This window comes from Danio aesculapii, chromosome 7 (genome assembly GCF_903798145.1).
Source record: "Danio aesculapii chromosome 7, fDanAes4.1, whole genome shotgun sequence".
NCBI lineage: Eukaryota > Metazoa > Chordata > Actinopteri > Cypriniformes > Danionidae > Danio > Danio aesculapii.
The window spans coordinates 4,651,229-4,673,378 of record NC_079441.1 but is presented as its reverse complement, the minus strand read 5'-3'; the positions used below and the strand labels follow the sequence as shown (position 1 = coordinate 4,673,378).

The window sequence follows — 22,150 nt, the reverse complement described above, 5'->3', positions numbered from 1 at the left end:
CGGCGATCACAGAACGTCGAATTAATGCTGGTAAACAGCATAAAAACTCTTCTAACATACTCGTTAAGTCTCAGTATGCATACAGTACGTGAACATTTATGTACTCACGGTTTAAAACACGCACAAATCCACCAAAAAACGCTGATTAGTAACACACAACTTCTCTGCCCTTGGCATCACTCCGACTGCATTGTTCTCTCGTGTGCTCGCGTGCACGTCTTTCAAAGGCACATAGGATAAGTAGTCCAATAGCGACCTCTACAGGACAGGTTGGTGTAATGCTTTATAACAATTGTGTATTCACAATATTAATGTTTGTTTCGTTATTAATGTATTTTATTTATTTATACTGTCAGAAGTAATTTATTATCACTACTAATGACTGTGGTTGAAACAAAATAACATCAGCAGTTGAGAAAGCTTGCGCTTTGGGTTACCATGGCGACACTCGTTGTGTTTACTTCAGATGCTACTATGCTGCGCCTGGGTAAACACACTGAAGTCTCAATGTGATTTTGTTTCTCCTGATAATTCAGGCACTTTTAATCTGCCTATGAGTTCCGCTGCCGCCATGAATCGGTTACGGGTCCCGGCAGTAAAATACATATTATTTACTGGGGAATCAGTTATAACAAACATAACTCAAACCAACTGTCATTTTACCAGTACTTTCATCTGAATCACGCTACTCAATTAACAACTGTAAATAAGCTATTCACTTGAAAACACATAGGAAATGTGTACTCACATGTTTTTACATGAATTACAATAAACACATTGACTTTTTTTATAAAACATACCTGAATTATCAGGAGAAACAAAATCACATTGAGACTTCAGTGTGTTTCCCCAGGCGCAGCATAGTAGCATCTGAAGTAAACACAACGAGTATCGCCATGGTAACCCAAAGCGCAAGCTTTCTCAACTGCTGATGTTATTTAGCTTCAAACAGTCATTATTAGTGATAATAAATTACTTTTGACAGTAAATAAATAAATACATTAATAACGAAACAAACATTAATATTGTGAATACACAATGATGTATCACACATGCTTATTGGGGAGATGTTATGGGGTAGTTAAAAGGGCAGGAATAAGGACACAGTCAATCAAACTCCATTCAGTCTACAATGACAAATAAAAATTATTCAGACTTGAATTTTAATTTAAAAAAATGTATTTTTTCTTGAGCACTATTGTTAGGTAAAATATAGAAATTTAACTAAACGTGTACATTTTCTGAGAACCATAATGCAAGTTATTATTGTGATAGTTTATTGTTAAATGTAGCCAATTCCTGTGAGTTTATTTATAAAAAGACAAAGTAAAATCCACCTTGGAAGCTGAGGTTAAACTTTTACCACATAAACACTAGATTGACAGTGCTTCCTTTGTCTAAACATTTTTCACAACACAAGATTAATTGCATATTTGGAGAGCAAAGATTCTAGACATGGATGATACACTGATTCATTTTCTTTTCGGCTTAGAGTATTAATCCAAGGTCGTCACAGTGGAATGAACCGTCAACTTATCACATGTTCCACGCAGCGGATGCCTTACAGCCACAGCCCATTGCTGGAAACATCCACACACACACACACACACACACACACGCACACACACACACACACACACACACACTCTACGGACAATTTAGCCAACCCAATTCAGCTATGTTTTTGGACTTGTGGGGGAAAACTGAGCATCCGGAGGAAACCCACACGAACGCGGGGAGAATATGCAAACTCCACACAGAAACGCCAACTGGTAAAATACTGTATTTTGTTTTTTTAAAATATTACAGAATACTTTCACAAGGGAGCATGACATTTTTTCCCCCAAACATTTGATTAGTAGGCAAATTCGATCAATCCCTTCACCATTAAACTGACTCGGCGAAGTGAGCGAAGTGTTTGACAGCAACAGCGTTTCTCTGAGCACGTTTAAGTCAGCTTCTCTGCCAACTCATTCACCTCTGCTCCTGTACATGAAGAGGTATTCATAAACTTTTGTTTCTTTTTAATTTTAGTTAATTTTATTTTTTGTTCACATATTTATTTTTTTAAAGATATATATATATATATATATATATATATATATATATATATATATATATATATATATATATATATATATATATATATATATATATATTTGCAATTAAAATCATCAATACTTAATGTAAAACATGATTTCTGAAAACAAATTTCCATAAATCATGTTTTTTTTTGTGCATTTGTTCTCTTTAATGCACAATATAAAACATAATCTCTATAAAATAATCAGAGTTAAAATAATCTGAGTTATCTGTTATCTGTTTTTGATTTGTATTGAGTTATTTCTTCATATACATTTTGCTGCTGCCATGTAATGGGAGTCTGGACTTTTTGACCAGTAAGTATAGACTGGAGTGTTAATAAATATGTGTGTCCCTTATACTGTATTGTGCCACTGACATCTTTTCTCTTCATTAGCTATTCAGCGCACATGCAGATCAAACTACTGGGATTTGAAACAGCCTAATGTATTGCAGGAATTGCAACTGTAAACTTTAATGTTGTTTGTCTTATTTTCTTAGCATCTACATCAGCAATCCACCCAAAACTACTATTATTTATGCAGTTTACTCATTCTCTCAAGATTTTTTCAGTTCTTCTTTAACTTGTAAGAGTATGTTTACCCTAGTGAACACCAGTACACCATCTTAGGTGTTTTATGTTTCTAAAATTCCTCTGCATTTCCACCTGCAACAGACTGAGAATGATCATGTGCTGAAGGCTCCATATTCCTGTTATTTTATTTCATGTGCTTAAATGCTGAGTTCAAAACAATTTCTTCATGTTGTCCTAAAACTAATTGATTGAGTCAACTGTTTTTACAAATTTAAGGGGATTGAACATAAAACAATTTGTCTCTAGAATACCCCAGAATTGTGTTGATTCAGCTCATTTAGAAAATATTCTGAACAGAAAACCTTGTTGAGTATAGACTGAAACTGTAATGCTTCATACTAATTTGTTCAATATAAAGAAATGAATCATGTCATCATTATTTGTTATGCTCAAGAAAACATTTATAGTCCAAAATGGAAATGTATTAATCATTGACTCAACATCGAGTGGTTTCAAACCTTTGAGTTTCCTTATTCTGTTGAAAACAAGATATTCTTAATGTTAGAAACATTTTAACTATTGCTTTCCATAGTAGAAAAAAAACAAATACTTAAACCAATTGTTGCCTCGTTTCTCCATGTTTTATAAAATAATATTTTGTGCGTGTTCAAAAGTAAAAGATGAGTGTGAAATAAATGGTGAATTTCAATTCTTGCATGAACTGTCCCTTTAAGGTCTGTCAGCAGCGGAAAGAGGGTGTGGTTTGCAGCTCGAAGGAACGCTCGCTGATTGGTTTGTATCATGTTTGGTTTCCAGTCAATCGCACACTTTCCTTTAAAAAGCGCATCACAAAGAACTGGGTTAATGTTACTATCGGTGGCAGATCAAGTATACCTTGATCAAAATGAGCGGAAGAGGTAAAACTGGAGGAAAAGCCCGCGCCAAGGCCAAGACTCGCTCTTCCAGAGCAGGGCTTCAGTTCCCTGTCGGTCGTGTTCACAGACTCCTACGTAAGGGTAACTATGCTCAGCGGGTCGGTGCTGGAGCTCCAGTGTATCTGGCCGCTGTGCTCGAGTATCTGACCGCTGAGATCCTGGAGTTGGCTGAAAACGCCGCTCGGGACAACAAGAAGACCCGCATCATCCCCCGACACCTTCAGCTGGCGGTGCGCAATGATGAGGAACTGAACAAGCTTCTAGGCGGAGTGACCATCGCTCAGGGCGGCGTGCTGCCCAACATCCAGGCCGTGCTGCTGCCCAAGAAGACCGAGAAGGCCGCCAAGAAGTAAATCGGGTGAAGATAGTTTCAAAACCAAAGGCTCTTTTAAGAGCCACACATTTCCTCCTCAAAAGAGTGATTTAACTTTTATAAGGTTGAACTGATATTTCACTGGTACAGGTAAAAGCCGAACTAAAAAATGTGAACAAATGAACTTGGAAGTTTCATACCAGAACTTTTAAACGTTTTTTTTTTTTAAAAGCTGGCGAGTTTATAGGGGTTTATAGTACAACAGCCAAAAAAGTTGATCAAACTGCTTTACAGTCTAAATGGGTTTGAGATTTAAAAAAATGAAACTAAATGTTTTTTTTATTTTTATTACGCGCTGTAGATAATCTGAATTAAATCCCAATGCTATATACTGTGAGGATTAATGAAAAATTGACATAATATAGAACAAACATTTAATGCATGTTTAGGCGGGAACTTGACTTGTGTTTTTTATTTTTGGCGGTTGGCAACCAGCTTTTTGGAGCATTACCGCCACCATCTGGATTGGAGTGTGAATCAGGAGTTGACTAACTTGCGTATTTCTTATAGTGTAACAAAGCGGCACAAAAGAAAAGCTAATTTAAAAAAACAACAACAACCCAATAATAAAATAAACAAAACAAAAAAAACATATCCTTGTATATAAGTAAATTTATACTTATATATATATATATATATATATATAAACACATACACATTTTTTTCCTTTCCTCTTTATATATTCCTTTTCCCGAAATCCTTTTTTCTATTGATTACCCTTATCCAATACTCTTTCCTTCTGCATATTACAGCTATATTACCACAGACAACTATTCTGTTAAATACTAAATTCTATTACTTAACCCTGTGTCTTTCAAAAAGTTATACACATATCTAAAACACACATCCCCCGTGCTCAACTTTAAGATATTCTCCATGTTAGGTTCCACTTGTTTTTCCTGTAACTGTGTGAATAATATATTTATTTCTGTGTGTTAAATTGGGCATTGCATCAATACATGTTCTATAGTCTCTTGGTTGTTATTACATTCACACATCCCATCTGCATGTTTATTGATCATGTGTAATGTACTATTGAGTGCTGTGTAATTAAATCTCATTCTTGAACTTGACTTCAAAAGGACCCTCTTGGTTAAAAAAAAGGAAAGGCGTACAGTCATTGGTCAACTGTCGTAAAGCGAAAGCAAACAATAACCAATCAAATCATTTGAGTTCACACCATCCAATAAGATCGTGGCAGCTACGCTTTAAATAAGCGACACCATTCTCGCTGAGATAATTTGCTCCGTTTGTTAAACGAATTAGCAACAATGGCAAGAACCAAGCAGACCGCTCGTAAATCCACTGGAGGAAAAGCTCCAAGGAAGCAGCTCGCCACTAAAGCTGCCCGTAAAAGCGCACCGGCCACCGGCGGTGTCAAGAAGCCTCACCGCTACAGGCCCGGTACCGTGGCTCTGAGAGAGATCCGCCGTTATCAGAAATCTACTGAGCTGCTGATCCGCAAACTGCCCTTCCAGCGTCTGGTAAGAGAAATCGCTCAAGATTTCAAGACTGATCTGCGTTTCCAGAGCTCCGCCGTCATGGCCCTGCAGGAGGCCAGCGAGGCTTATCTGGTGGGTCTGTTTGAGGACACAAACCTGTGCGCCATCCACGCCAAGAGAGTCACCATCATGCCCAAAGACATCCAGCTGGCCCGCCGAATCCGCGGAGAGCGCGCTTAAACTGCTGTCGCACTAAATACAAAGGCTCTTTTAAGAGCCACCCATATATCTCATTTAAAGGCAATTTGAGTTTTTTTTTTTTTATAGCTATACTGTTAGACTACTTGAAAGTATGCTTGAAAGTACATCTCGAATATAAACTATTTTTTCAACAAATTACAGTTTCAGAAATGGAGTACACGAACATTTCCTTTTGGTTCATGGCTACTGAAAAGGAAAAATATTCACAATCGTAGAAAACTAAATGTTGTTCAGGTTAATCTAAGCTACGAGCTTAGTTTTTTATTTTTGATAACGCTTATTCTACAACCTAAAAATGCACTAGGTACTAGGATGAGATTTTTTTTTTGTAGTTGAAAATCGTTGTTAAAAAAAGCGGGAAAATTAAATCAAGAAACCGTTAGTTATAATAGGATGGTCAAAAAATACGTCATAACGTGGGCGGAGTCAAACTTTCAAAGCCTCTCTGCTCTCCTTCATGTCATTGGTAGTATGACCTGGCCAATCAAGTCATTCCATGGGTAAGGTGGTGAACCAATCACAGGCCGCGTATTCTTATTTCGAATTAGCATACGTGGTATATAAAAGCCCGTGCTTTTTGTTAGAAGATTACTAGAATTCTTAGATCAAGCAGCATGCCTGAGCCAGCAAAAACCGCACCCAAGAAGGGCTCCAAGAAGGCGGTGGCTAAAACCGCCGGAAAAGGAGGAAAGAAGCGCAAGAGGACCAGGAAGGAGAGTTATGCTATCTACGTGTACAAAGTGCTGAAGCAAGTTCATCCTGACACCGGGATCTCCTCTAAAGCGATGGGCATCATGAACTCGTTTGTCAACGACATCTTCGAGCGCATCGCCGGTGAGGCGTCTCGTCTCGCTCACTACAACAAGCGCTCCACCATCACATCCAGAGAGATCCAGACCGCCGTGCGTCTTCTGTTGCCCGGTGAGCTGGCCAAACACGCCGTGTCTGAGGGCACAAAGGCCGTCACCAAGTACACCAGCTCCAAGTAAAGCGCGGAGTCAACTTCTACCCCAAGGCTCTTTTAAGAGCCACCCACGTTTTCATGTAAAGAGCTTTGTCTATAAGCAAATATATAAACCGAATAGACAGTGATGGTAAGGACTGTCAACAATGATAGTAATGCAATAACCGTAATTATAACCGTAAAAAAAGACAACCGTAATAACTGACAATGACAATAACAAGTACTACAACTACAGAAAATTACTAATGCAACTACTACAAGCACAACGACGACTACTACATTGTCTACTACTACTACTATGACTACTGCTACATCTGATACTATTACATTTACTACTACTAGTACTAGTGATATTACTACAACATCTGCTACTTCTGATACTACATCTGCTAATTCTGATACAACTGCTACTACGATCACTACTACTACAATAACTGCTACTATTACTACTACTACTACTACAACAACAACAGCAACCTGATTGACAATGGTAGAAATACATAAAATAGTGATAATGGGGGGGGGGAGACAAGCCCGAACAGTTATAATAAATAACAATAGTAAAAGTAATAATATTAATGATACTAGTGGGGAGATGGGAAATCAGGGCGAGGACTAAGAATAATAGAAGAGAAAAATAAAAGAAAATGTTATTTATTTTTATTTAATAGAATTTTTATTTTATTTTATCTTTTTATATATATATTTTTTAATGCAGAAAGTAAATTATTGTAGCGGTCCTTTTTTCCTTATTACAAGTTGTGTTTCTCTTTTCATGCATCACCGTAATGATCAATCTACAGGTTATTTAGTGTAATAACACTTATGACATCTAAAGTTTGCAATGAGTTTTTCAGTTTAAAAGTAAATCAGGTTAATATGGCAAGAGTTCCTCTGGGGGCAAGTAAAACTGTTTATGTCCCACTGCTAATAGCCATACATTATTTTTCCATTAGAGTTTGGCGTGTTTATATTATGAGGTTTTATAAGATTAATGAAAATGTATCAAATTATTTAATGTTAGAGAAAATTAACATTGTTGGTTTGCTTTTGAAACATTAAATGGAAATGAAATTTAAAATAAAAATTCAGTTTAATATTATTTTGCTAAAATAAAAGACAGAATATGTTTGCAGTTATAACAAGGGCATAGTCAGATATATTTAAAATAAACAAGCATTTTATTAAGCTTTGTTAGTAAGTACGTAGTAAATATAGACATGAAGGCTTTTGCTTTAAAGAGTTAACTGCTATATTATGTGCACAAACTATAGAGAAATGTTACCGGATGCTAGCACATCCTGTTGTTGGGTGGGGGTGATGGAGAGTGACAAGATGTATAAGCTGTGTGTACGTGCTCTGAAACATCTGCCTTAAAAGGTGAACTGTTAAGATACACAGATACCAGGAAGAGGAATATCTGGTTGCTGAATGGTCAAACTATGAAGGACAGTGTCATGGGCAGGGGGCTGATACAGTAGTACATCTCTCCTGCGCAGAAACTGTACTCTCTAACTTCTTGCATTCAAAATAAAACTTGTTAATTTTCAATTCAGATCTCCGTCAATTTTTGAACATGCAATGGACCATTTGAGTCCTACAGGGGGAAACTGAAGAAAACCCGCAAACAGGGGGAGAACATGCAAACTCCACACAAATATGCCGACTGATCCAGTCGAGGATCGAACCAGCGACCTTAATGTTGTGAGGCGACAGCGCTACTCATTGAACTGCCGCTTGTTAAGTGTGACGCCACACGAAGTCCAAGTCCGGGTCCAAGCGCTCTATTCAAATGTATGTGGAGACTCGTGAAATTGTAATAATAAACGTTTACGAATCGCTTAAATACTTTCGAAAATCACGATCACAATATGTATGTCCATGCCTAATTTCCGATTGCCAGAAAGTGATTAAATTTTTTATAAACTGTTAAATTTTGTGATGCAGCAAGCCCAGAGATTGTTGTGTATACCATGACTTTATATAAAATTCACTTTAATGTGTGATATGAATAAAAAGTGATTATAAACGAATATTTTCTCAACTCAAATGAGTGGTGGCTTGGACCCGGAAACAGTATGTCATACGTCACCAACACGTCACCACTTAACAAGCGGATAGCCACCCAATATATTTCTGCTAAAAACATTATCCTTTACAATTAGGTTTTCTAAAAAAATTATACTTTCATCCCCGCTCTCCCATATCCTGTTTAAAAAATCTATATACTTCAAAAAAAGAAAATCCTACACCTTTTGACTGTATCAGTGCATTCTGAAATACATCTTTGACCGAGATGACATTCATTTTCAAATCTCTTAGTTTTGCTCAATGGTTTCTGTTCTTCCAAAATAGCTGCAGCAATCTGATTTACATTTCATTATAATCTACAGGGAATTAAGATTGAAGTATACAAAGCCCATAGTTATAACAGTGTAAGCGGAGAACATTTTATAAACTATTGCTTCTATGCTAATGAAGGACTACTGGGACATTCTAAAAACGGTATGGGTCCTCCTGGCGTAGCAGAGTTTTTCACAGTTTCAACACACATCTCTGCCACTTGCTTACAGTATCCATGTGCTTTTCACCACACAATTTATCTGCTCATGATCTTCCTTTATATAACCCTGCTGAAAAAAACAGCTTAAACCAGCCTAGGCTGGTTTTAGCTGGTCATTTTCCGGCCTGACCAGCTAAGACCAGGCTGGAAATGGCTGGAAACCAGCCTGGAAATGGCCAAAACCCCTCTAAAACCAGGCTGGTCAACCAGCTAAAACCATCTTAGGCTGGTTTAAGCTGTTTTTTTCAGCAGGGAACTTTATCATGTTTGGTAATTTTACAGGTTATGACAGTGACATTGGTGTATTATACTGTCTATTCACTATTATCGAGTCATGGTCTGAGGAGAGTATGTTAATGTACTCCCCCCACTTTATCTGCTCAACTTTGCTTTGTTCAGCTGGTTTTGGTATTCACTAATGTTTGACAATGCTTTGCTAATGGGAATGATAAGGAAGAGGTAACTGTTGATCAGGGAGATTGGTTTTTACTCTACTTCTCTCACACACAGGTGTGGAGCCTCATGTGCGGGCAGTCTTTGTTACACAACAGTTCATATGTTACAACAAAATTTTCTATTCAGCATTTTAGTTGGTTTCATTCTACTGTCTGTATATTTATACAAGTAATGTATTAAACATCTGTGCGTTAAGATTCTTTCTATTTAATCAATGATGATAGCTACTTTAATGGAGTCAGTTTAATTACAATGAAGTCAAATTAATTGATTTAGACACACCATCCTTCAGCTGCTTTCTGTTTTCGATTATTGTTTCAGAATAGCAGCGTAAGCTTCAAACCTTACAACATTGTCTTCTTTCCTGTTTCCATATGCCTTGCTTTCTTCCCCCACTTTTGATTGGATGTTAAATAAATATCTTCACTTTGACTCTTTATTCCAGTTCTCTTGCCATATGCTTATACCTGCAGCTAACTGTATTACTGACTCTATATATATTCTATAAATATAATTTTTTCAAACAGAATATCAACTATATACTTTAAGCGTGGGTATTACAAAACATTGCCAAAAACTTGCAAATGGGGCGGGACTTGCGATTTGGAGGGAAGGGCAGTGGTTGGTTTTCAACTGATTCAGATTCTGACCAATAGGCGAGAGGCACGTTAGCTTTAAAAGCTGATTGTCGCGCCGCATAAAATCATTCGTTGATATTTGAAAACCAGCTGTCCAACATGAGCGGAAGAGGCAAAACCGGAGGAAAGGCCCGCGCTAAGGCCAAGACTCGCTCCTCTAGAGCAGGGCTTCAGTTCCCCGTCGGTCGCGTTCACAGACTGCTCCGTAAAGGTAACTATGCTCAGCGGGTCGGTGCTGGAGCTCCAGTGTATCTGGCAGCTGTGCTCGAGTATCTGACCGCTGAAATTCTGGAGTTGGCTGGAAACGCCGCTCGGGACAACAAGAAGACCCGCATCATCCCCCGACACCTTCAGCTGGCGGTGCGCAATGACGAGGAGCTGAACAAGCTTCTAGGCGGAGTGACCATCGCTCAGGGTGGTGTGCTGCCCAACATCCAGGCCGTGCTGCTGCCCAAGAAGACTGAGAAGGCCGCCAAAGGCAAATAAACCACAATTCACTTTTTACAGACCCAAAGGTTCTTTTAAGAACCACCCACTTACTCTTTAAAAGGCAGTTTAACTAACATCGATTAGTTAATAGAGTTAATCCATTTACGTTTAAAATACAGAATGTCCGCAAGGTCTTGAATTGTCTGCAATATGTTTCAGAGCAACCCATGTGTCAATTATTATTATTTATTTTTGCTGTACGATTCAACTTAACTTTCATTCTGTTTAAATAAGACTGGTGTTAAATTACAATTGAAACGCCAAATTAAATTGTTTTAAGCAACGCAATAATTACAGCTTTAGAAGTAATTAACATACAAACATACTTCATACTAAATGGCGATTGAAAGAGAACATGTCAACCAAAATATGTCAAGTGACTGTTTCAAATGCTTTGAAACAACGTATTTTGCAGCGGAAATGGTTGAAGTTATTTGAATCATAGTTTGTCTTCAATTTCAAAAACTAAATTTTAGGCCTTAAAGTAAATTTACTTTTTTTCTTGAAGCTCTTAAATGATTGTTTAACAGGCTTAATTTTCCTCTGGCCAGCAAGCGTTCGATCACCAACTTTGAACAAATCGGTTTACCAATATGGTAAATTTCCATCCTCACAATAATATATAAAAAATATCAAAAATTTATAGTTGATGTATGGTGAGGATATTGACACTGTTGAGCACACATACAGTTTGTTTTATAGTTTTTAAAGATGTATTTTTTTTAAGTTGCTAAAAATAGCATGCACAACTAGGATTTGCTTTGACAATTTATTTAAAATATGTGACCTTGAAATAACGAACTATATAAGTTGTATAGTGTGAAGTTTCATTTATAATGGTATTAAGACCTACAGAAACCCTGAATTAGTTGAATAAGAAAGCAACATTAGGTAACTTAAGCTGAACCGCAATCATTTAATTTGAATTAAATGCGTATTTTAAGTATTTTATCATCTCCACTCTGTGTAATTGTTACTGTTCCTATTTACTATGACCTTTTATGTGAAGCTGCTTTGACACAATCTACATTGTATAAGCGCTATACAAATAAAGGTGAATTAAATTGAATTGTTGATTTACTTTGTTTATTATGTCAAAGTCTGTATGTAGTTTCAAAAATGGACTTGTGCTCTCCAATACACATGAGATGGCTGGATGTAATGGGTAAGGAAAAGAATATGGACAAGATCTGTAAATTTTGGATAGAGTAAAAGAAAGCTTACTCTATGGCTTTTCCATATAAAGTTTAGAGACTGTTAATGCAAAAATTAATCAGGTTTAAGCACCCATATGCCTGAGCGTGACTCCGTGAAGTATGTTACAATATGTTTGTTGTTGATTTTAGTTTAAGCAAAACAGCCTATATGAACCTTGTGCTGATGAAACTGCAAACTATATTCAGTAAATTTCTTTTGATGAATGTTTGGCTCTTCTTCATCTGACAGACTGCTAATTTTTGGGTTTAATCTGCCAGTTCTGATTATGTACTAAATGTATGGAATTGATGTATGCTGTCTTTAAACAACAGGAGAAGAGTATATATGCTTTATTTTTTTTTGTTGAAATTCTTAATAAGTTTGATGTCATTATTGTATTACTTGCTAAATGTTCTCTAATAAACCCAATATTGGAAAATCATGTTTGATTGAATGAAGTGGTATTGTTTATTATTATATTGCCATAGTGGAATAATACATGGTCTATGGTTTCTTGTTGACTAAAGTGTAAACATTCCCCAGTTGGATGTTTCCCTGGTTGAGTCCTGTGTGGCCTATTCTCATCTTGGTTATACTTCACTCATTCATTAATTTTCTTTCGGCTGACTTCCTTTATTCATCAGGGGTCGCCACAGCGCAATGAACCGCCAATTATTCCAGCAAATGGTTAATTCACCTGTACCGCGTGTCTTTGGACTGTGGGAGAAACCGGAGCACCCTTAGGAAACCCACACCAAAACAGGAAGAACATGGAGACTTGACACGAACCTGCAACCTTCCTGCTGTGAGGCGTCAGTTCTAACCACTGAGCCACTATGTCACCCCTTGGGATTATACTTGGGTTGTACTTGTTTTCAATAAATGAAATACATAGATATGCACATAATGTTAATGGTCATGTTATACAAAAAAATCTCATTGAGATCCTTGCAAATAATGGCCCTACGTAACTTATATTTTCAATTGTTGAGTATCTGATGCTGTAACTGCATTATTTATTAAATTGTCCTTTATCCCTTTTCACATTTGCTCAGTTGTGTCATATTTAATAAACTCAGAGCAAAGTGAAGAGTACAACTAATATTTTACAATCCTATTTGCTGAATTAATAACAGAACAACTACACGATAGTGTTATCAAGAAAAAATAGTGAGAGAAAAAAAAAGTGAGAGTGATAACAGCAGCCAGAAGAGAAAATGTTAAATTTACTGTCCTGCCCCTATAAACACTGCATTACAAACTACACATAAGCGGCAATTTGGGTTTTGTAATTAGATGCAAAGACGATCTATACGAATACATATAAATGTTCATACATTTTTTAAAAGTCAAAATATAAAAAAAAACACTTTCAATGACTTAAAATGCTGATGATCGTCAACGCGTCACAACAGTCTTTTGAAAGGGGTCATTGCCAGTAACTCTGGCAGTAACTAAATTTTTTTAAATGATTCTTGGGTGAACTGTGTCTTTAACTGTATTATTCAAGAAGCGACTAAAATTCAAGCCACTAAATGGACACGCCTATTATTACGTTGTAACTCCGCCTTGAGTGTTTCAACTAGGTCGTCTAAGCGACTGTAAAGCTTCTCCTCTGTAGCGCTGGACTGTACTCACTGAAATTTAACCGTTGAGAATCATGTCTGGAAGAGGCAAAGGTGGTAAAGGTCTAGGTAAAGGAGGCGCAAAGCGTCACCGTAAGGTGCTGCGTGATAACATCCAGGGAATCACCAAACCCGCCATCCGTCGTCTTGCTCGCCGTGGTGGAGTCAAGCGTATCTCAGGTCTGATCTACGAGGAGACTCGCGGCGTTCTCAAGGTGTTCCTTGAGAATGTCATCCGTGACGCCGTTACATACACCGAGCACGCCAAGAGGAAGACCGTGACCGCCATGGATGTTGTGTACGCGTTGAAACGACAGGGACGCACTCTGTACGGATTCGGAGGTTAAACGTCTACGATCGGTCATTGAACCAAAGGCTCTTTTAAGAGCCACCCACAATGTCTTAAGTGAGGCTTTTAACTAGCTTTATTTCGGGTTTCCGAAGTAGAGCTGTTTTTTTTTTATAAATTACAACCTTTATATATTTGAGCCTGACTAAATTTGTAACATACTAATAAACGTGAACCGGTTCTGTATATCGTGTTTGTTGCCATGTGTTAGATTCAGGCGTTTCTAACCTTTGAATACTTCTTGGCTACCGATTAACGTTGAAGGCCTACCTGTTTGATATCTCTTCTCATATAACATATACTCAATTCACTAAGTATTTGTTAATCTATGATATTCAACAATGTGATAACACTTATGTTAATGACTTCTCACAATAGTAGTGTCAACAATGATTTAACAAGATGGGAAACGCGTATCTATATGCAACACTTTGTCTGAAATAGTCTTTAGTCTTTTTTTACATACAGTATAACTTAATGTCATTTTCGGTTTTACACCAATGCAAGGGTGATTAAAAAAAGAATTGCTACAAAAAATATTGTGACCTGTTTTAGAACAGGTCCGCGGGCAACTCATCCTCGCGGGTGTAACGGGTCCCATACGAGTGGAATCCGCTTTGCGTTGTGTTGTTGTGTCTCAATAAAGAACTCCAAACCTCTAACCGCTTGGCACTGTCTTTATTTTCTGCATAAATGGAAAACATGTTGAAATCATGCATTCTGTGATTGCTTTACCTTCATTAAACAACCTGTTGGCAAACGAGGAGTAATTACCGCATGCTAATATGTGCTAATCTCACTCACAAATGCAAACGATCTCAATCACAATCATTTAGAACCACAGTTTCATAATTCCCCATCAGAGTATGTTTAGCAAAGCAACAAACATTAAATTCGAAATATACCATCAAACATAAAGAAGGAAGTGAACTGAGAGCGATGCGCGCGCAAGAACGAGTATACACTCTTAAAGTGAAAGTACACCTAAACAGATCTGGAAAGTCATATACATGTATGAACTCAAAACGATAAAATAATATATATAATAAAGTAAATTACAGTTATACTCAATAGAAAATAAGGATTTTGAGTGAAAATAATATAACCAAAATAACTGTTACACGGGCACCATGTTGGTGACCCCTGCTTTAAATTATAAGCCTCTAGCTGTATACTTAGTTTCCTAGTTGTGTGCCTGTGTGTAAAACTTACTGAAAGACTAATCCAGGATGTTATTTTCAGCCGGAACATTAAGCATATCACATACTGTTAAAAAAATTGTGAGCAAAGCTGACATTTTGTTTGCAGAAGCATCAAAGATATAACTATCCAATTTGGCATTTGTTAGCAGCAATTAGCTATTTGCATCAGTTATTTGGTGCCAATATAAAAAAAAAATTATTTGATTTAAAAAAGCAATATAAGAGCGGGAAAATAAAACAATGAACGCCCGTTACCTATGAAGAAGCGACTCATAGGCGGGGCCTACAGTTTCAAAGCAAATCAGCGTCACACATTATTTGCTCCAATGCACCAATCAAAGAAGGCTGGTTATTCGTATAAAATTTGCATAAGGGCCTGATAAAAAGCCAGTGTGACCTTACCATTAAAAAACGTATAATACTGAACTGTGCTCTTACCAAGCATGCCTGAACCAGCTAAACCCGCACCTAAGAAGGGCTCCAAGAAGGCGGTGACTAAAACCGCAGGTAAAGGAGGAAAGAAGCGCAAGAGGACCAGGAAGGAGAGTTACGCTATCTACGTGTACAAAGTACTGAAGCAGGTTCATCCTGATACTGGAATCTCCTCGAAGGCGATGGGAATCATGAACTCGTTCGTCAACGACATCTTCGAGCGCATCGCCGGTGAGGCGTCTCGTCTCGCTCACTACAACAAGCGCTCCACCATCACATCCAGAGAGATCCAGACCGCCGTGCGTCTGCTGCTGCCCGGGGAGCTGGCCAAACACGCCGTGTCTGAGGGCACAAAGGCCGTCACCAAGTACACCAGCTCCAAGTAAAGCGCGGAGTCAACGTCTGCAACCCCAAGGCTCTTTTAAGAGCCACCCACGTTTTCATGTAGAGGGCATGTCATTCTAAGTGTGGTCGATGGTTCGGTAAACATTCATTCCAACGCGGGTTTATAGTGTAACAATATCCAGGGTTTTTGTTCAAAAGCGCTTAATCAAGGTTTAATATGTCTTGAGATTTACTTATAAGCTATGTAAGACTGTAATATTAAATACATATTTATTACTTAACATGTCTTCGCAAAAAAGCCCATACAGATTCTGCTAAGATCAAGACCTAAGATGTGTCTAAGCCTTGGGTTTTGCGATGTGGTCACATATTGGTCAGTTTCTATGTGATATGGTCAAGTAGGATACAAAATAGGTCTGCTCCTACCAGGCTCTATTAGGGGTCTACTTGTTAATTTTATTCATTTACACAGTGACAATGTGCACATTGTTTGAGAGGTGGGGGTGCAAGATCATCAAATATTTCATACATTAAACACACATCAGAATAAAAATAAAAAAATTGTCAAATGTTAGCAATGTTGTTCAATACTAAACATTTATCTAAAATCTTTAGTTTTAAAAAGTTTTAATGTTCCTGTGACACCAACTTGTAGCTCAATAAGATATATGAAGAAAAATCATTGTATTCATAAAGAGTTTAGCAGCAGATATAGATACTCTGTTATTTGTCTTTGATACCCTCGGTTCCTTCTCTCGCTCTCTGGAGTTTGCATGCTCTCCTAGTGTTCGGTTTCCTCCGGTTTTATCTATGGGTGCTTTCACGCCTGCCTTATTTAGCTCTGTTGAATCGCACTGGAGATCGTTTTCCCTCTTGTTGCAGTTCGTTTGGGCAGGTTTAGCAATCGCACCAAGAGCGGACCAAAAAAGCGTACCCAGACCTCCTTTCAAACGAACCCTGGAGCGCTTTACCAACAGAAAGAGGGGGAAGAACATTACCTGATGGGTCGTTGGTAATATTTCCGCAAGATGACCATGTCGCAGTTTAGCAAAATTAATTCACACCTTCCTCCTGAAGTGACGTGCGATGCATTAAAACATTGTTTTCCAGCCGCACTTCATTCTAGAAATGTATAGTTTGTCTAAAGTGATGTATACAAACTACATAGTATACTATGAGCAAGAATACAACCAGTTAGTGAATTCTGACCAATCGATAAGCAGTTTAGGAACTATGTTCAACAACATCTGGCCAATGAGTGATGTGGATTTTGTCAGATCACTGCATTTTGGTTCTTTTCATCTGGTTTGTACCAAAGCCAGCAGTGTGGTGTGAAAAGGACCCAAATATGGCAGAAAATGCTACAATGTATCATTCATTGCCCTTGGTCCGGCCAAATAAAGCGAACTACAGATGTGAAAGCACCCTGATGTAACTTTAATGACATTTGAGCTGGGTACAAGTGATCTGTTTTTAGCATTTCATGTTTTATCATTTTATAGTTATTTTGTAACTAATTCAGTTGTAACAATAGCATAATATTGGCATTAAAATATTTAATTTAAAAGTATTGTTAGTTATTTTTGATTTAACTAATTAGATAATAGCAACCCACTCCCACATTTTAAATATTAAATCTGCCCTAATTTCCTTTTTTTTGTAAAAGATTGCAGAGGAAATGTTTGATTAGAAATGTAGTTTCACCATCACAGTGATAACTTTTTATTATTAATTTGGCAAAACTGCAGTTAGAACCGCTTTTCTTAAAACCAGTTCTTACTGTATCACCTCGTCTCTGGTGTTACTCCAATGGAGTTCGGAGAATTTCAATTATACTTAAAATAAAATAATCTGCCTGATTAAGTTTATCTTTTAAACTTCCTTGCATGCAAGTTTATACCACAAAAATGAAAACAATTATAGAATTAAGCAGTCTTCGAACAAACAGCCTATTAAACTTTAAACTATATTAATGGTGAGGTGAATATAGATCCTTTAGGCTGTTTGAGTCTAATGTCTGAATATCCTCTGCCTGGGATATACGATAGAGAGACATAGTAAAAAGAGTCACTGACCGTATTAATTAGTCTCAGAAGAATGAGATCGTTCAGTCCTCGGTGTCTCACACTTTTCAGAAAAGACTACTGATGATCATCTAAAATACATGAAAACCCATTAAAGAATGAATCACACAATCACCGTTAACAGAAACATTTAGCAAAACAGGCCCTGTCTACATAAGAAATGAACATAAGCCATATCAATATTGAAAATACATTAATAAACTTTATAAACACTCAGTCAATACTCACGTTTGAGCAGCTGCTGCAATATTGTTCTCAAAATACTCGAACCAGAGTTGATTGGTAGCATTAGTTCACCATGCGGTCCTTTTACCAAACACATCTCTCTTGCTCTCTTCAATATATCCGGTTATCGCACCCTAGTGGCTCCCAGTGCCGTTACAAATTCTGTTTATCACATCACGTAGAATCAAAACGATAATTAGAAAAGCGTGTAATGTTTGTTTGTCACAAAAGCAAATGAAGCCTTTTCTAATAAATAACTTCGCTTGCCAAAAATGCTGCAATTAGGTTTTATATTTACAAATCTTGAGATGTTACAGGGTTAAAAATGGTGGGAATAAAGACACAAGCAAACGTCATTGTCTATATTCAATGACAAATGAACATTATTCAGCTTTGAATTAATAATGAATAAAGAATGTATGGTTCAGAGAATTTATTTACTTTTTTTCTGAGCACAATTGTTAGATAAAATATAAAATGTAACTAAACGGAGAGCGATAATGTATTTAAGTTATTATTGTGATTATGCTTATTGTTAATGTAGCCTTTTTCCCCCCCAGTTTATTTATGAAAAGCCAAAGTAAAATCCACTTTAAAAGCTATGGTTAAACTTTTACCCTATAAACCAGGGATGCTAAACTCAATTCCTGGAGGGCCGCAGCCCTGCACAGTTTAGTTCCAACCCTAATTAAACACACCTGATCAAACTAATTGAGTCCTTCGGTCTTGTTTGAAACCTACAGGTAAAGGTGCGGTCACACTTGACTTTTTTTCCCATAGACTTCCATTCATACGCACGCGAATGCGTCAGACCGGAAACGCGGGGTCATGCGTCAAGTTTCGCATGTTGCTGCGGTGCAAAGTTCAAGCTTGGTGAACTCTGACCTGCGAAATCGCATCACTTGACTGCGTGAGACCAATCGAGGATCAAAACAGGACCTCTCTGGACAGAAATTTAAAACATGGAGCAATCGCTTGCTTTTTTAAATGTCTAATCATCTTGTTTAATCCCGCCCCTTTTCGCAGCGACGTACGACAGAATTTCGCACACACAAAGCCCAGTGTGACCGTAGCTTTCAGCTGCGGACACACTTGACTTTTCTCCCCATAGACTTCTATTCATACGTACGCGATTGCGTCAGACCGGAAACGCAGGGTCATGCGTCACGTTTCGCAGATTGCTGTGGTGCAAAGTTCAAGCTTGGTGAACTCTGACCTGCGAAATCGCATTACTTGACTGCGTGAGACCAATCGAGGATCAAAACACCTCTCTCAAGACAGGAATTTAAAATATCGCTCTCTTTTTTAATGTCTGATCATCTTGTTTAATACCGCCCCTTTTCGCAGCGACGTACGACAGAATTTCACAAGCTCAAACTCTAGTGTGACTGCAGCTTTAGTGTGTTGGAGCAGGTTTGGAACTAAACTGTGCAGGGCTGCGGCCCTCCAGGAATTGAGTTTGACATCCCTGCCATAAACCATAAACACTATAGATCAGGAGTGCCCAAACTCGGTCCTGGAGGGCCGGTGTCGTACATAGTTTAGATCCAACCCCAATCAGAGACACCTGGACTAGCCAATCAAGCTCTAGGCTTGCTAGAAATGTCCTGGCACGTGCGCTGAGAGAAATTGCAGCTAAACAGGACACCAGCCTTCCAGGACCGAGGTTGGGCACGCCTGCTTTAGATTGACAGTGCTTCCTTTGTCTAAACCATGGGTCTCAAACTCAATTCCTGGAGGGCCACAGCTCTGCACACTTTTGCTCCAATCTTAATAAAACACAGCTAATTCAATTAATCAAGGTGTTCGAGACTCTTTTGAACAACTAGATTATTTGGATTAGCTGTGTTTGATTAGGGTTGGAGCAAAACTGTGCAGAGCTGTGACCCTCCAGGAATTGAGTTTAAGACCCATGGTCCAAACGTTTTTTACGACACAAGACTAATAGCATCTTTGGACAGCAGACATTATAACAAGACAACCTGTTTCTGTTAGGGTTATACTGCCACAAAAATAATAAACTTCTGATGATTGCTTTGTTATTTACCGATTTTGCATTATGTAGGTTTAATATGCTACACACTGGTGCAGTGTTTTAAAGTACTCAAACATCTTTAAAATACTTTTGTAAAACATGTTTTTGCTTCAAGGCAATTGATGAATTATGTAGAATTATAATTGCATTGATACTGTAGATATGGACTAGTGTCTCTCTTTACTTGAAATTAAGCTGTTTAGTATGGATGTATTTTATTGTTATTATTTTCTTTTATATATTTCGTTATATTTTATTTATTTTGGTTATATTATTTTATTTATTTAAGTTCAAACAAACAAACAAAACATATATAAAATATGAGAAGGTCTTTTGTTAAAATAGAAAAAAAAAAACACATTAATATCTCTTGCTGCACATCTTGTTTTACTTTTTCACAGGCCGTATATGCATAGAAAACAACTTCAGTGAAAGAACACAGGATATATGACTCCATAAATCAAAAACAAAACTCGGGGCGTCTCCTGTTTGTATTACACGAAAAAGCCTTGATCCTCTTCTTATCAATAAGGTCTTTCTAGTCTGCTGAAAAATATTTCATTGCACTTGTTTTGCTCTGTGTTTAAACGGAGAAAGCACAAGTTTTGTGTCGAGGCGATTCTCTGAGGAGCGGCAATTGAGTCTACACGGTTCTCATGTGGCAGTTAAGTTCACAGCGCCGCCCAGCAGCGCTTCATTATTCACTGCTAGTTGTAGGTGAAGGTCCCTGCTCAGAGAAATGGCTGAAACTGCTCCAGCTCCTGCTGCCTCGCCGGCTAAAGCTCCCAAGAAGAAAGCGGCGTCCAAGCCCAAGAAGGCTGGCCCAAATGTCCGCGACCTCATCGTCAAGACTGTGACCGCATCCAAGGAGAGAAACGGCGTGTCTCTCGCAGCCCTGAAGAAGGCTCTCTCCGCCGGCGGATATGATGTGGAGAAGAACAACTCCCGCGTCAAAACCGCAGTCAAGGCCTTGGTGACCAACGGCACTCTGGCCCAGACCAAAGGCACAGGCGCCTCCGGCTCATTCAAGCTTAACAAGAAACAAGCCGAGCCTAAGAAGACAGCCAAGAAAACTGCCGCGAAAGCCAAGAAACCCGACGCTAAGAAATCGCCCAAGAAAGTAAAGAAACCGGCGGCCACATCTGTGAAGAAGGCGACAAAGAGCCCCAAGAAAGCCAAGAAGCCAGCGGCTGCCAAGAAGGCGACCAAGAGCCCCAAGAAGGTAAAGAAGCCAGCAGCTGCCAAGAAAGCAGCCAAGAGCCCCAAGAAGGTGAAGGCAGTCAAGCCCAAAACAGCTAAACCTAAGGCGGCGAAGCCTAAAAAGGCGGCTCCCAAGAAGAAGTAATCGACTATTTCTGCTCGATTCTTCCAAAACCCAAACGGCTCTTTTAAGAGCCACTCACATAACTGTAAATTGCATTATTTCAGCGGCCTCAAACAACTGATCATGAAACAGCAATTACATAAACCACCAGAAAAAAAGAAGAGGGCAGGAAACAGTTCAATTGGAAAACATCCCTTTTATTCCCAATGAGGAAAAACTAATTTAAATATTTTTTTTCATCCACGTGAATACAACACCGATGGGGGCTACAAATTCAGAACAAATGTAGGGCTTTTGCTTAAAAAGTTTACTTTTTTCATAAGTTCCCACTTGAAGCATTCGCTCACATCTGAAAATCACATCGCTGTTAGCTTATTTTCAAACGCTAAATTAAAACATGAACAATAAGTTATCTAATAACCAAATAGATGTGCAAGTTTCGCTATTGTACGCAAAAATAACTCATCCTCAAGCTTTTTTGAGCGGGAAAGGCAGCTGACTCACTCGTCTGCTCAAAACAAAGAAAAAAAAGTAATGCACTGCCATTGCTCAGAATGTTCACGTTACACTGTGACGTAAATGCAACAGCCAATC

The 22,150-nt window shown here is 38.1% G+C and overlaps 4 protein-coding genes and 1 pseudogene across 4 annotated transcripts; all 5 read left to right on the top strand.

Annotated features, from left to right (window-relative positions):
• The first annotated feature begins 3,521 nt into the window (after nt 1-3,521).
• LOC130231564 (histone H2A-like) lies at nt 3,522-6,631 on the top strand. Its single transcript, XM_056460913.1, has 2 exons — nt 3,522-3,890; nt 6,288-6,631. The coding sequence occupies exons 1-2, from the start codon at nt 3,522-3,524 to the stop codon at nt 6,615-6,617; spliced, it is 699 nt and encodes a 232-aa protein (XP_056316888.1). The 3' UTR covers nt 6,618-6,631.
• Nucleotides 5,197-5,618, top strand: LOC130231569 (histone H3). The gene has a single exon (XM_056460917.1). It carries the CDS (start codon nt 5,197-5,199, stop codon nt 5,605-5,607), a length of 411 nt encoding a protein of 136 aa, XP_056316892.1. The 3' UTR covers nt 5,608-5,618.
• Nucleotides 6,632-10,348: 3,717 nt separating the features above from the next.
• Nucleotides 10,349-16,162, top strand: LOC130231603 (histone H2A-like). The gene is made up of 2 exons (XM_056460949.1): nt 10,349-10,720; nt 15,654-16,162. Exons 1-2 carry the CDS (start codon nt 10,349-10,351, stop codon nt 15,927-15,929), a joined length of 648 nt encoding a protein of 215 aa, XP_056316924.1. The 3' UTR covers nt 15,930-16,162.
• LOC130231586 (histone H4) lies at nt 13,581-14,571 on the top strand. Its single transcript, XM_056460934.1, has one exon. The coding sequence runs from the start codon at nt 13,596-13,598 to the stop codon at nt 13,905-13,907; it is 312 nt and encodes a 103-aa protein (XP_056316909.1). The 5' UTR covers nt 13,581-13,595; the 3' UTR covers nt 13,908-14,571.
• Nucleotides 16,163-20,791: 4,629 nt separating the features above from the next.
• On the top strand, nt 20,792-21,719 carry LOC130231596 (histone H1-like; annotated as a pseudogene).
• Nucleotides 21,720-22,150: the final 431 nt, after the last annotated feature.